Source organism: Bos javanicus, chromosome 16, assembly GCF_032452875.1.
Source record: "Bos javanicus breed banteng chromosome 16, ARS-OSU_banteng_1.0, whole genome shotgun sequence".
NCBI lineage: Eukaryota > Metazoa > Chordata > Mammalia > Artiodactyla > Bovidae > Bos > Bos javanicus.
In genome coordinates this window covers 60680299-60695061 of record NC_083883.1, presented here as the reverse complement: position 1 = coordinate 60695061, position 14763 = coordinate 60680299, and the positions used below count along the sequence as shown (strand labels likewise).

Here is a 14763-nt window from a genome sequence, read left to right as displayed (position 1 = left end):
TTTATAAGAATTTATGACGGCCTTTTCACTTCATGTCACCATCAGTCATATCACGTAATCTCTTGGGACATTTTTTCTCTTTGAGTTTCTGTCTGTAAAACCACTCTGGCAAGACCCTGGTTTTCTGCCCATCTCAGTTTTGGGTAGCCCTCAGAACGGAGTTTGCTCTTGTTTAGTCTCTAAGTTGTGTCTTACTCTTTTGTGACCAGATGGACTGTAGCCCACCAGGCTCCTCTGTCCATGGGATTTACCAGGCAAGAATACTGGGGTGGGTTGCCATTTCCTTCTCCAGGGGATCTCCCTAACCCAGGGATTGAACCCAGGTCTTCCGCATTGCAGGCAGATTCTTTACCATCTGAGCCACCAGGGAAGCTCAAGAAACCACTCCTTAAAGACCACCACTCCCACTCCTCACCTCCACTGCGTGTGCTTAAATGGTTTCAGACGAACTTTACCACATTCAAGGGCTAGGAAGGTTTCAGGATTTTCAGAGGGAAAATGTTCTGTCTGAAACAAGCATCTCTGGATTATGTCTACATGACATAGGCACGTTCCTCCCGGCCCTCCAAGTTTGGCCCAGGATCATCCCCCAGTCCTTTGCTTGGTGTTAAAACAAGTAACAAATCAGAGTGGGAACACTTTCATTTTTTCTGTCTTCCAAATGCCATTCTGAGATGGCCCGGTGGTGACTTATGAAATAAACCTCAAGGCTCTGTGTAGCTGTAGCTACTTGTCCTCCCCATGAGCCAGAGCGTGTCCTTGTGATGTTCATATTTATAACTGTAAAATTTATTCTTCAGTTTTAAGGCAGGAAATGGTGACTGGCTTTCACAGCTCCAGAATCAGAGCAAAAAAGGCGGGGACGTGGATTCCTTGGGTCTTCAGTGGAAAAGCCGAAGATCATTTTCCTGGCTTTTTGATGAGGTGGAAAGACTCTGGTTTTCGAATCACAGCAGCTGGGCTTGATCCCTGAGCCCCTCTTTGTCCTTCGTTGCATATACCCTGGGTGTTCTAGGCACCCAGGATGTCCAGGTGGGCGGCACCACGTTCAGTGGGGGATTGTGACTCAGGCCAGCTGTTAGCCTCCCTCAACCTTGCTTTCCTGCTCTGTAAACAGACAATGACATGGACCCCTCTCAGGGAGAATGATTAAGTGTAAGAAGTGGAAACACACCCCTGGCGCTTGCATGGTCAAACAGATCTTGCAGAGTCAGTGACCTGGAGCCTAGCGGCTCCCTGGAGGACCCAGGTGTGCTCGCATTCTAGTCCTGGGCTAGAGGCCCTGCCCAGCCCGTGGGGTCCCTGGGGCCTCCGTGGCTGCTGCAGAGCAAGTTGTCCCTGGTTAGCAAATAAGCTGATGTTTCTGTAGCTGCAACCCAGAAGATTCCTGCAAGTCTAGCACCCTCTGGCCAGCAAGGAAATGCATTATCTCTTTCTTAAAGACCCCAAAATAGTGGAAAACACATTGCAGAATCTAACTTGAAAATATAATTTTTAGAAAGTGACAAGACATTTTAGAAAAGTGATATTTTGAGAGGGTTCTAGATGCATCTGGAGCTCAGTTATGACCCTCTCAAATCTCTCATCTCAGCCAGAACCCATGTGTCCTCACAGAGCTGAGGGAACAGTCATTTTCCTGAACTCTCTTGAACAGTTTCTCTTTGGATCTGCCCATGTAATTGGGCAGCCAGGGTCTTGGGGACACAAAGTCAGAGGAAATTCTGAGCCAGGCACCATATTTGCTGGGAAGGTGGTATTGTTGTTCAGTTGCTCAGTCGTGTCCGACTCTTTGCAATCCCATGAACTGCAGCACGCCAGGGTTCCCTGTCCTTCACTATCTTCCAGAGTTTGTTCAAAGTCATGTCCATTGAGTTGATGATGCCATCCAATCACCTCATCTTCTGCCGCCCTCTTCTCCTGCCTTCAATCTTTCCCAGCATCAGGGTCTTTTCCAATGAGTCGGCTGTTTGCATCATGTGGCAAAAGTATTGGAGCTTCCACCTCAGCCCACCCTTCCAATGAATATTCAGGGTTGAATTCCTTTAGGATTGACTGGTTTGATCTCCTTGCAGTCCATGGGACTCTTCACCAGCACCACAGCTCAAAGACATCAATGCTGGGAAGGTAGAGAGAATGTTTTCCATTTCTCACTTCTTGCTCAAAGTGCAAAAATGACGGGCCCGTCTGGCCTAGTCACTGCTTTCTGTCTCTGCAGCTCTCCTGGCGCCAGCTCTCAACTTCTCATTAATGTTCTGTGATGATCCCCTCCTGGTGGTGCGTCGCCATCATCGCACGGGGTTATTAGAGGGCAAACACCAGCAGGGAAGGTGCTCTGGGCTTACTCTCACAAATATCATCCCTTGTATTATCACAGCAATTACAAAATACTGCTCTTAAAAATGCAATAAGGAAATACCCAACTCTGTGGACTCTGTATATCTGTCTGCCAGCGTTCTATTTTTATGATAGCAGGTTGAGCCAGGCAGGGAAGTAAACCCCAGGGAAATGTAGTTACTTAAAGTTCTTCCAGGAGATAAGGACATGTAGACATTTTCTAAATTTTATTTAAAAACATTGTTTGTGCCTCTCTCATTCCATGAAGAATAAAAAGAATGAAAGAAATTGTGATTGATAGCGCAAAGATCTAGAGTTCAGGAGGCTCAGCTCAGAGGAATGGGGGTGGGAAGGGAAGGGAGGTGTTTTAGACTCAAATCAGAACCATTTAAGAAAAGAAAATTACACGGTTGCAGAATGCAGGTTCCATAATAATGGCTGGCAAATGATAATTTCATTTCTTACAGGATTTATCCAATGCTGCACGACTGTTTGAGGCTTCCCAAAATTCTAGGCTGATGCTAATAAAGAGCTTATCTATTGAAAGAATGGAGCTCGATGTTCCAGTGAGGTCAGGAGAAAGAAAAATAAGTAAAACCAGGCCTGGGAAAGCTGAAGAGGCTGAGCGCAGGGGAAAAAATGCTCTAGAGCTGCTGAACCTGAAGTCACACCAAGCCAGAGGAGACGCTCAGAAAGGAAGGAGGACCTGCTGCCTGCAGGCTTCTCTCCATAAAACGTAGTGCCCCAAAGCTTTGGCTGGTATTGCTCCAAGTGGAACCTAGCCACCATGCCTGGGAATCTCTTCCAGTGTCTGTTAAAATTCAGATTCCTGGGCCCCATTCTCATCTTCTCGAATTAGAATCTTTAGGAACAAGAAGGTGGAATCTGCATTTTACACAAATAGCTCAGGGGCACGAAGTTGCTCTTCAGCTCTCTCGGACATAGTTGGACAATGAACTTGAACGAGGGCCCTGCTACGTGTGGAGAAACATCCCAGGGGTGTTGCGGATGTACCAAAGCAGCAGGAGGCGGGTTAGTGCCCTAAGACCTACACTCAAGGCACCCGTAAATCCCCAGGTGCCTGTTCCAGCTCCACTTCCTTGTTCCCTGGCTTCACTCTCCCCAGAAAGCTCCAGTGCTCTCACAAACAAAAGGCAGATTTGAATTGGGCAAATGGGGCATTGCCCAGAGGCAGAAGAAGAGGAGACAGCAGGTTTCCACAAGCATCTGAGAACCTTGGAAGAAAGTGCCAAACAACTGTACCCAGGAGGGCCCCCACGTCATCCTAGCTAGCCTGGGCCCTACTTGTCAAGGTGTCCAGTCCGGCTACCCTCCGCTTCTCTGCTTCCATCTCCCCTCTCCATTCCCATCTCCCAGGACAGCATCCCATTCCCCTATCCGCACCCCCCACCCAACCTCCCAATATCTGCAGGAGATCAGGATGTGACAGGCTGGTTTACTATCAAATCAAGAAGGCTGACCCCAGGTCTGGCCTTGACCATTGACCGCCTTGGGCCTTCTCATTTCACTTTGCAAGAGCTCCCCTCCTCTCTGCTCCCCCCCTCCGCCCCCACTTTCTTCCCCGGGCTCCAGCACATCTGTGGCCAAGCCCTTGTCTTGGAGGCTGCTCTGTGAGATGAGAATCCCCAGGAGAGAAGTTTGTGGAAAGCAAAGGGAAGGCCTCTGTCGGAACCGAGCTTGGATGAAGCTGCAGCGGACCTCCCAGGTCAGAGCTGCGAGGCCGGGGTCCTCTGTGACAGATGTAGGGGCCCTCCTCCTCCGGGGACCCTTTCCTTACAAGTCAGCCCCCGGCCTCTGGTGCTCAGCTCCCTACGGAGTGCGGCGCCTGCGCCACCCAGTGGGCGTGGAGGGAACTGCACCCTGCCAACCCGGCTCCCTCCCTCCTCTGGGGCAGGACTCCGAGACAATGCCCGGCGCCGAGTGATCCGCGGGATCAGGTTGCTATCATTCCCTTACCGGGAACGAATCCACTTTTAGCAAAAGAAGAAACCGGAATGGTAGTAATATCAACAGCGTGTATGAAGACAGTAACATCTACTAATTTCAGTGGCGCCTGAAATTTCTCCCAGTGTCATGTTCTGGGCGGGTGGACAGTATCAGAGCCCGTGGCAGAAGCGAGAGGCCTTATTACCAGTCTATGCAAAGGGAACCTTGAGGTCCATGCCTTAGTCATAGTCATTTATTCACTGAGCTCCCTTGTCCTTTAAACTTCAGTCCCTGACATGGGAAGGAAGCTGCCCAGGAAACTGCACTCCGCCCTGGAGCCGGGGTAGCTCTCTTATGGGTCTCAGTGCTTCTTGGAGAAAGGCTGGGCGAGGGGAAGGGAGGGGGGCTTCAGAGTAAGGGAGCGTGTGCTGCGGTTCACCTCCGTGCCCTGAGGATGCTGCTTCCGGCCGGCGGTAATAGAACACGTGAATGCTGGGGGCTTGTCCTCTGCCCACCAGCCTTTGACATTGCCCTCTGTCTGAGGTGGGAATAGGAAAGTGGTCCCTGGCAGCCCGAGCAGGACTCCCTCAGCCGACCAGGTCTGCATGCCCACACCTGAGGCTGCCTTAAAGCCCTGGATACCTCTCCACAGGGGGCTGGGAGCCTCACTGAGCACCATTTGTAGAAAATCAAGACGTCGTGAAGACATGCGTGTACACATGCATATATTTGCATGGCTTTCTCCAATAGGTATTCAAGGGTACCCACAAGTCACCTCCTCAGAGAAACTTCTGCTCACCACCCTAGGACAACAGCGCCTGATCCACCTCCTGCATGCCGGCATTATTCTAGGCAGAGGGGACAGGGTAAAGATGGGACAGTGACATTCAGAGCCAAGAGAGGGAGGGGAAGTGGTAGAAGATGAGGTGAGAGGTGGCGGAAGGCCAGAACAGGTTGGGGCTTGTCAGCTAGAGTAAGGGAGGTGACTTGTTCCTGCTGCCCAGTCCCTCCACTTCTCACCCCCAGACTCACACACAGCCTGTCCTCCGTACCTGCTTCAAGTCCCACCTCCCCCAGGGAACTATCCTGATTCCAGAGGCCACAGATCTTGCCCTCACACCTACATCTCACACTGCCTTCCTCCTGCCCCATGTGGACCTTGCTGCACCAAAGTTTGATGCTCCTTAAAGACATGGACCAAGAGACTGGTTCCAAATAGGAAAAGGAGTACGTCAAGGCTGTATACTGTCACCCCGCTTATTTAACTTACATGCAGAGAACATCATGAGAAACATTGGGCTGGAAGAAGCACAAGCTGGAATCAAGATTGCAGGGAGAAATATCAGTAACCTCAGATATGCAGATGACATCACCCTTATGGCAGAAAGTGAAGAGGAACTCAAAAGCCTCTTGATGAAAGTGAAAGTGGAGAGTGAAAAAGTTGGCTTAAAGCTCAACATTCAGAAAACAAAGATCATGGCATCCAGTTCCATCACTTCATGGGAAATAGATGGGGAAACAGTGGAAACAGTGTCAGACTTTATTTTGGAGGGCTCCAAAATCACTGCAGATGGTGATTGCAGCCATGAAATTAAAAGACGCTTACTCCTTGGAAGAAAAGTTATGACCAACCTAGATAACATATTGAAAAGCAGAGACATTACTTTGCCAACAAAGATCCATCTAGTCAAGGCTATGGTTTTTCCAGTGGTCATGTATGGATGTGGGAGTTGGACCGTGAAGAAAGCTGAGCACCAAAGGATTGATGCTTTTGAACTGTGGTGTTGGAGAAGAGACTCTTGAGAGTCCCTTGGACTGCAAGGAGATCCAACCAGTCCATCCTAAAGGAAATCAGTCCTGGGTGTTCATTGGAAGGAATGATGCTAAAGCTGAAACTCCAATACTTTGGCCACCTCATGCGAAGAGCTGACTCATTGGAAAAGACTCTGATGCTGGGAGGGATTGGGGGCAGGAGGAGAAGGGGACGACAGAGGATGAGATGGCTGAATGGCATCACCGACTCGATGCACATGAGTTTGGGTGAACTCCGGGAGTTGGTGATGGACAGGGAGGCCTGGCATGCTGCGATTCATGGGGTTGCAAAGAGTCAGACATGACTGAGCAATTGAACTGAACTGAAGAGTCTTAAATTTATCATTGTCTAGTGATGCGATCCAGATTCCTGCCTTCTTGTTACCTGGCAGCAGGTGAGGGATACCAAGACCCCTAGGGCCAGGGCCAGAGAGGGGAAGGGCCCAGGAAGGCCAGGACATAACAAGTAGGACTGCCTGAGAAGGGATGTTCATGGGAGAGGCCAAACCAGAAGGACCCCAGGACTAGGGGCCATGAGCAATGCTGAGCTGGCCAGCAGGGAGAGCAGGTACACTCGGGTGGGGCTGAGGCAAGGGGAAGGTCAAAGGGTGGGTCACACCCAGAGCGGAATGAGGGTGTGGTAGGAGGTCAGCTGAGTTGTGGCCCCTGTGTGGGAGTGGGGCGCCCCTCTAGGCTGAGAATGACAGGCTCCTGCTGGATCAGAGGGAGGCCAGGCAGCACCCACCCAGGCTGGGGAGATGTCCAGCCACCTCTACCCATCGGGGAGGCTATGGTGAGAGGACCTTGGTCTACCCCATGGTGAATACCTGGGAATGGAATTTTTGAAACTCAAATCATGTTTTCCCTTGAAAGTGTTAGTCAGTCATGTCTGACTTTGCAACCCCATGGACTGTAGCCCGCCAGGCTCCTCTGTCCATGGAATTCTCTAGGCAAGAATACTGGAGTGGGTTTCCATTCCCTTCTCCAGGGGATCTTCCCAACCCAGGGATCAAAGCCAGGTACTCTGCATTGCAGGCAGATTCTTTACTGGCTGAGCCACCAGGGAAGCCCATAGTGAACCATAATTGCTTAGAAACTGCCTGCCTCAATTGCCAGGGGGCTGTGGCTTCTGACACACTGACTTTAAACTCTCTGTTCCCTGTCAATTAGCCAGTTTAACTTTCTACGGTGGCCCTGATGAAAGTCGCCATTCAGCACCAGCCCTAGATCCTGCGGAAGGGATATTGTTGCCATGGAGATGGAGTCTGGGCTTGGCACTGCCCGCTTAGCCGCTGGGTGTTCCTGGGGTTGACTCATAGTCCAGCATGCAGCAGGAGGCCACCTTTGTGGACCCCAAACCTTTCCTCCCCCAACTTGATCCTGACCACGACTTCCGCTGGCCAGCTGTTGATCCTAGGCGCTTGCTACATATGTGCTGCCAAAACCTGCAGCCCAGGAGCCCATGGCTGAGCCCACAGGAGCCAACCTGTGGCCTCCTTGGAGCTCAGCCACACCTGAGACCCAGAGAGAAGCAACTCAGGTTGGACACAGTGGCTCCAATCGGCCTCAGGTGACTCACAGCAAACAGAATGATGTGGACGCCCAGTGTTTCACTTACCAGCTCACTTTGTATTTATCTGGCAGTGGCTGCACCAGCATTTCCCAGCAGGTTTACCCAGCTATTTAAATATGAGCAAGCTGGCTACAGTCCTCTCTCTCTCTGGCTGTGTGTCAGGATCAGTCACCTGGGGGAGTTGGGGCAGGGCTTGGTAATCACTGAAACCGCAGGCCTCCTGCAGAGATTTAATGGGGCTAGGGTAGAATCCTGGGCATCCCTGTGTTTCCAGAGCTTTCCAGGTGACTCGCCCATGCAGGCAGGGTTGACACCCACAGACACACTACCTCCACCCACAGTGCACTCATAAGCACCTCTGCAGCCTGGTCCTGCCCTCGGCTGGTGGACCTCTGATGCGAATTCAGCTCCTCTCATGCCTCACCCGTAATTATTTCTGTATCCAATTCTTTCTCCTTGAGTTTTCATAAGGTTTAAGTTTCTGCTTCATTTTTGGATGGTGACTTGAGTGTCTCATTCTGTAGAACACCTCTGAAGGCAAATTATTATGTTATAGAAAATCTAGTTATGAGTAAGTATGTTGAGAAGGAAACAAGAAAGGTGATCTTATTGTTCTTAGTTCTTACATAACACTTTCTTATAAATCTTTTGTTTTAGTTTTTTTAAATTTTAGAGACCTTTGAACATACACCAAAGTAGGTAGATTAGTATCATGAACTACCACACACCCATCAATCTGCCAACCCCCCAAAATAACCAAACTGGTTCCATTTCCCACACTCTTCCATTTAGCCCATCTTCTATTATTTTGAAGCAAATCCCAGATATCATACTATTTCATCTGTAAAAGTTTTAGTAAATCAAAAAAGAACTCTTTTTGTATCATAGTAATTCCTAGTGTTCAAATTTTCCTCTTGTCTCTTAAATATGATACCGTTAATATATAAAATATTTAAAAAATGATACAAACAAACTTATTTACAAAACAGAAATACTCACAGACTTAGGAACTTACAGTTACCAGAGGGGAAAGTGGGGAGAGAGGACAGATAGATTGGGAGTTTAGGATTGACATGGACACACTAGTGTATTTAAAATGGATAACCAAGGACCTACTATATAGCACAGGGAACTTGGCTCAAGATTCTATAATAACCTAAATGGGAAACAAATTTGAAAAAAAAAAGGCTACTTCTATGGGTATAACTGAATCACAAATCACTTTGCTGTATACCTGTAATCAACTGTGCTCTAAGACAAATATTTTTTAAAAATTTCCCAACTGTCTAAAAATTGTCCTAAATGGATTTTTAGGAGAAAAGTTTGAATCAGGGTTCAAATGAGGTTCATCTGTTGAAATTGGTTGCTTTGAATTTCAACCTCTGTAATCTTTTTTTTTTTTTTTCCTTGTAATTTGTTTGTTGAAGACACTGGGTTCTTTATTCGGTAGATTTAACCACAATCTAGAGTTTGCTGCTAACCTTTCTGTGGTATAATTTTACAGGATCTCTGTCCGTATTTTTCCTATAAATTGGTAATCGAGAGCTTAATAATTTTCAGATTTGGTTTCAGTGCTGGGTATTCTTCCAACAGGAGGCATGTGATGTCTGTCTCTTTCCATATTAGATGCTGCAGATGGTCAATGCCGGCATCTTTTGAAAGCTCTGTTTCAAAATAGTGATATCTGATTCTACCATCTTCTCCTTCATAGAAGTATTCTAGCTTATATAAGGGAGGGATGATAGATTCAGATACTACTATTTCTCTACTGTTTCACACCTAAGATAATTGTTCGCTTTCCTCCATTTACCATTTCAAAACAATGCATTGCTTTCCTACCATCCTCCAACAGTGAACAGAGTTTAGTTTCTAGTATTACTATGAATTCATGGATTTTTAAACGTGTGTTTCAATTCATTGCAGTTAATATTCTAATTGATTCTTCCCATTTTGACCAGTGCGCGTCTCTTCCACTTGATTCCTGAATATTTTAAGCATGACTAGAGAACACTATAATCCCTGGTGGCTCAGTGGTAAAGAACCTGCCTGCAATGCAGGAGACAAGTAGACGCAGGTTCGATCCCTGGGTCAGGAAGATACCCTAGAGAAGGAAATGACAACCCACTCCAGTATTCTTGCCTGGAAAATCCCATGGACAGAGGAGCCTAGTGGGCTACAGTCTATGGGGTTGCAAAGAGTCAGACACGACTGAGCACAGCGCAACACAGAGAAGACGTGTACATTTTAAACAAGCCTAATCTTGTATGCTTTCTGCTTAGACTTAGAATCAGCCATCTCTCCCAAGGCCCTGGTGCCTTTCAGTGGGAAATGGTATTTGGAGACCTCGCTTTGGACATGCAGAGTTTACGTATTCCTTTTATCTGACCAAAGTGTCCCCAGATTTTAGTTTCTCTATCCTGGTCTTAGAGTAGGTATTGACTTTAGTTCTGAGGCCACTAGCACTGAATCCACAAATGCTGATGAGCACCAGGTGGGGAGAGACAAAAAGAGCCTTCAGGTGTAGACAGCGGATGGAGGAGGAGGAGGTAGGGGGAAGCCTGCGAGAGCAGTGTTTCTCAAACATGAATGTGCATGTGAATTCCCTGGCAATCTTTTTGAAATGCAGAGTCTGATGGAGCGGGCCTGAGGGACCTGAAATGCTGCACATGTAAAAAGCCTCCAAGAGATACAGGCATGCTGGTCCTCAGCTGCACTCTAAATGGCCAGGCTCTCCAAGTAGTAAGTAGTTAGCGGGGTGTCGGGACTAAACGCTGAAGGAGCTCAGAGCAGGGATGAGGGAGCTGTCATAGAGGAGGCGGCATTTTGGCAGTGACTTTTCTTAAGAACCAGGAACATAGCAACAGAGTAGTGGCATCTTCACTTTTCAACTTTAAAGAAATTATTAAGGTGTAACATTCGTAGATCAAAGAGAACAAGATCCAGTTTTTGAGATACAATTCACACACTATAAAGTTCACCCTTTTAAAGTGTATACTTGAACCATCTTTCGTATAGTCATAGAGATGTATAATTGTTGCCACTATGTAATTCCAGAACATTCCCATCACCCCCCAAAAGAAATCCCATATCCATTAGCACTCATTCCCCACTTCCCCCTGCCTCAGCCCCTAGCAATTACCAATCTATTTTATATCTCTGTGGATTTGCCTATTCTGGACTTTTAATATAAATAAAGTCATACTATATGGAGGCCTTTGTGACTGGCTTTTTTCACTGAGCATAATGTTTTCAAGGAAGGTCCACTCACGTCATAGCATGTATCAGTACATCCTTGCTTTTTATGGTTGAGTAATATTCCATGGTATGGACAGATCGCATTTTGTGATTCATCACCAGCTGATGAACATTTACTGTTATGAATAATGCTGCTGTAAATATTCATGCACACGTTGTGTGTGTGTGTGTAGCTTATATTTTCAATTCTTCAGGGTATACACCCAGGAGTGGAATTGCTGGGTCATAGTGGTAACTCCATATTAAAGTTTCTGAGGAAACAACAAACTGTTTTCCAAAGCAGCTGCATCATCTGTGGTTTGATGAATAAATGTTTACACATAGCACACACTCGTATCACCACCACCCAGGTCAAGAACAGGATATTATCAGCACTCTAGAACCCTCCCCAGAACCTCTAATTTGACCTCTGTCACCACCAATGGCTGGGGCTTTGAGAGGTAAAACCAGGGGAACGTGCACTGTGGTGAGAGCAGCCTTATCAAAGGCATAGCAAACCAGGCAGGGCTTTACACCAGCTTTAAGTCCTTCTATGTAGACACATACCACTTTTTCCTGTTGTACCCAGGCCTGGTGAGCAAACAGGCTTCCTCCCGCAGTGCTTCACTTCCTGTGCAGCAAGTGGACCCTTTCAGAGCAACAGCAAGCCCTGACTTGGGATCCTCCAGGAGGCCCCGGGATTGGGGGTGGGCAGCTGAAGCACAGAAGCAATGCCCGATGCCCAAGATTCATCCCGAAGGAGAGCTTCAGCGCCAAGCACCCTGGTGACGCCTGCTGCAGGGCCAGTGGCTGCCGTGGGGGAGTCTGCCTTGGCCATGGTCCTGTCACCGCCCCTTCCGCCCCTTCTGTGTCCAATTACCTCCCACCAGAAGGCAATGGCACCTCACTCCAGTACTCTTGCCTGGAAACTCCCATGGATGGAGGAGCCTGGTAGGCTGCAGTCCATGGGGTCGCTAAGAGTCGGACACGACTGAGCGACTTCACTTTGACTTTTCACTTTCATACATTGGAGAAGGAAATGGCAACCCACTCCAGTGTTCTTGGCTGGAGAATCCCAGGGACGGGGAGCCTGGTGGGCTGCCGTCTCTGGGGTCGCACAGAGTCGGACACGACTGAAGTGACTTAGCAGCAGCAGCAGCAGGCCCTTTGGAAAAACCCAGGCTTCCAGAAAGGCAGGACTATCTGAGCAGGTCTCCCACAAGCAGGGAATTGAGAAGGGGCAGCAGTCAATGCAGCCTCCTGTTCTACCGTCAGGATCTTCAGAGCGTGCTCCGCCGGGAGGTGCTCCTGGGAGGTGGCCCTTGCAGAAGCCGAGCCTGCCGTCAACCACAGAAAGGCCCCAGCTCTGGGAGGACCCTGCTCCTGCCTCAGTGGTTCTCCTGCATCCAGCCCTGCAGACCTTCTCTCTCTGGTCTCAACCCAGCACACAGACACATGTCACAGTCACAAAACTCAAAACTGCTCAGAGATGTATCACTGACCTGCAAATCCTTGGCTTGCCAATGACTTTTCCATACCAGCACCCCCACCGGAAGTCCCTCCTGCCGGCTCCCCTAAGAGATTGTGTGAGACCACCCCGCCCTCCCCAAACAGGCGTTCTGGCTTTGTTTTCAGAATACCACCCCTGACACAAACAGCCTGAAGTTGACATGAACAGCCTGAAGTTGTCATGTCCTTTCAGCCCGCTCTCTGGGAATCTACCACCTAGAGGTGGATTTGGTTGGGTCTTCTTGAAAAGACACACAGTGTCCCTGGGAGGACCAGCCTGCTGCATGTCAGCGTGTGTTAGTTTAATGGGTGACTCAGCTGCCAACACTGAGCTGACAAGGGCAGCTGCAAGCCTGGGGGTGTGGATGGGGAGTGGAGGGTGGAAAACCCTGGATCATGGTGACCATGATGGGCAGGGCAGGTTGGGGCATGTTGCAGGATCCCTGGGCAGTCCAAGGCTCTGGAGAGATGCCCAAGTCAGGGTCTAGAAAGGAAAATGGGAGGAAGCCAGAGACTAACTTCTTAAGGTTATATTTTATATGCACCAGGCAGGGGCTGGAAGCCAACTTCCCTTCCTCTTCCCCAGGGTCCTCTTGCTCCTACTGGTCTCTCTTCTTCTCCTCTTCCCACGCTTACTTTCCTCTCCTCCACACTGCCCTTCCCCTATTCCTTTCCTCTGACCCTGGAACAGAAAATAACCTTATTAGCTCTATTTCCTCTCTATTAAAGACTTAAAAGGCTTTAGCCTCAGGATCTAGTTGTTATGGCATCACTTGATGGGGAAAATGCATGGTCTAGCCCTGTGCCTGGCTCATCACAGGTGCTCAGCAAGTGCTGGTTAAGGGAATAAAAGCATGAATGAAAGTGACTTCATTTTGAGTTGCTAATGCCAGATCTGGAGGTGGACTTTTGGAACCCATCCCTATTTGAGTGAACACTGACTTTCCTGCAGGCACAGATCAGAGGTTTCTGTTGCCCTGGGCTCCCACAAGATTCCATAGATGAAGCCAGGGTGGGACCCAGGATCCAGACCCCTAATCTTGTGTGATTTATGTTCTTGCATCTTTGCAACTTTTGCTTCTGGAGGGGGCCAGTGGGCAGGGACTGATGGGGTCACAGCACCCTCTGCTGGTATATTTTCATAGGTGGTTTTTGCATATCTGGGTTTATAGTTAATGTTTACTTTTGTTTTTAATGGGCTTGGGCGAGACTGGGAATGAGGATTTCTGGTTTTATGACAGGCTCATTCTTCATGAATATCAAGACTGAAAGTGGCCCTTGGTGATAAAAATGAGTGTCAGGGTGGGCTCCCAGACATTAACAATTTAATTGAAAGCAGGTTTTGGTTTTAACAACCTCCCTGGCCCCAGTGCATAAGTGTCAGGTGGAAACACCTTCTGCTCCAGGCTCAGTGCCGTATCTCTGATAGTAGCAGGCTCTCTCATTTGCTTTTAAGAGGCACACATGAGGTTTTGTCTGAGTGAGCTGAGAGAACTTTCTCCAAGAGGGAGAACCAAAGTTGCCCACAGCGGGACTGGCCCCTGGACAGGGGCCGGCGCTGAGCTTTCTGTACTCATCATGAGTCGTGGCTCCCCCAAAGCCAGGCGGACACTAAAGAGCTCCCGGGTAGGAAGATAGCGGGCAGAGGGAGAGAACCCAAGGCCAAACTAACCCAGACTGTCACAGCCTCTTGCTCAGTGAAGGCCCCTATTTTCCATACAGCTGATGGCACAGCACAGCTTCTCACACTAGAGCACACTGGAGTCACCTGGGAAGTTGTGTTAAAATGCAGGTCCTGATTCAGTAGGTCTGCCATATAGCCTGAGACTCTGCATTCCAAACAAGCTCCTAGATTATGCTGATGCTGCTGGTCTAGGGACCACACAGGGAAAGCAAGAGTGTAGAGGAAATAGATTCTGACATCAGAATGCTCAGGCAGAATTCTGACCTCACCTCTGCCACTTATGCTGTGACCTTAGACAGATTATGTTCATTACCTTCTCTGAGTCTGCTTCATCCTGCACAAAATAGGGAAGATGACCATTTACGTGACCTCATAGAAAGACAGACAGAATGACTTCATGGGGTTGTTGTAAGAATAAAATGAAACGATGCAGGTGAAGTTCTTAGTGCAGAGCCTGTAGTGTTCAGCACATGGCAAATATCTTCATACTCATGTGTCCATCCGGCAAGTATCTGTCAACCCCCTGCTGTGCCCTTGGCACTGCCATGGGCCCCACATCCAGCAGTGACAGAAACACAATCTCTGCTCTCAAGGAACTTACATTCGAGCAGAAGACAGACCACAGACAAGTGAAATGGATAGGATGTGAGCTGGTGCTAAGTGAGCCACA

The 14763-nt window shown here is 48.5% G+C and overlaps 1 protein-coding gene across 9 annotated transcripts in view; it reads right to left on the bottom strand.

Moving 5' to 3' along the window:
• Positions 1-14763, bottom strand: part of TEX35 (testis expressed 35) — a 57722-nt gene that overhangs the window by 25685 nt on the left and 17274 nt on the right. For 2 of the 9 annotated variants that reach the window (XM_061383310.1, XM_061383316.1), the window contains one exon: positions 12925-13091. The exons of 1 other annotated variant lie outside the window; for it this stretch is intronic. In XM_061383310.1, the coding sequence (XP_061239294.1) occupies positions 13073-13091 (19 nt within the window). In that variant the 3' untranslated portion in view covers positions 12925-13072. 6 more of the 9 variants (XM_061383314.1, XM_061383309.1, XM_061383315.1 and 3 more) reach the window with 6 other exon arrangements.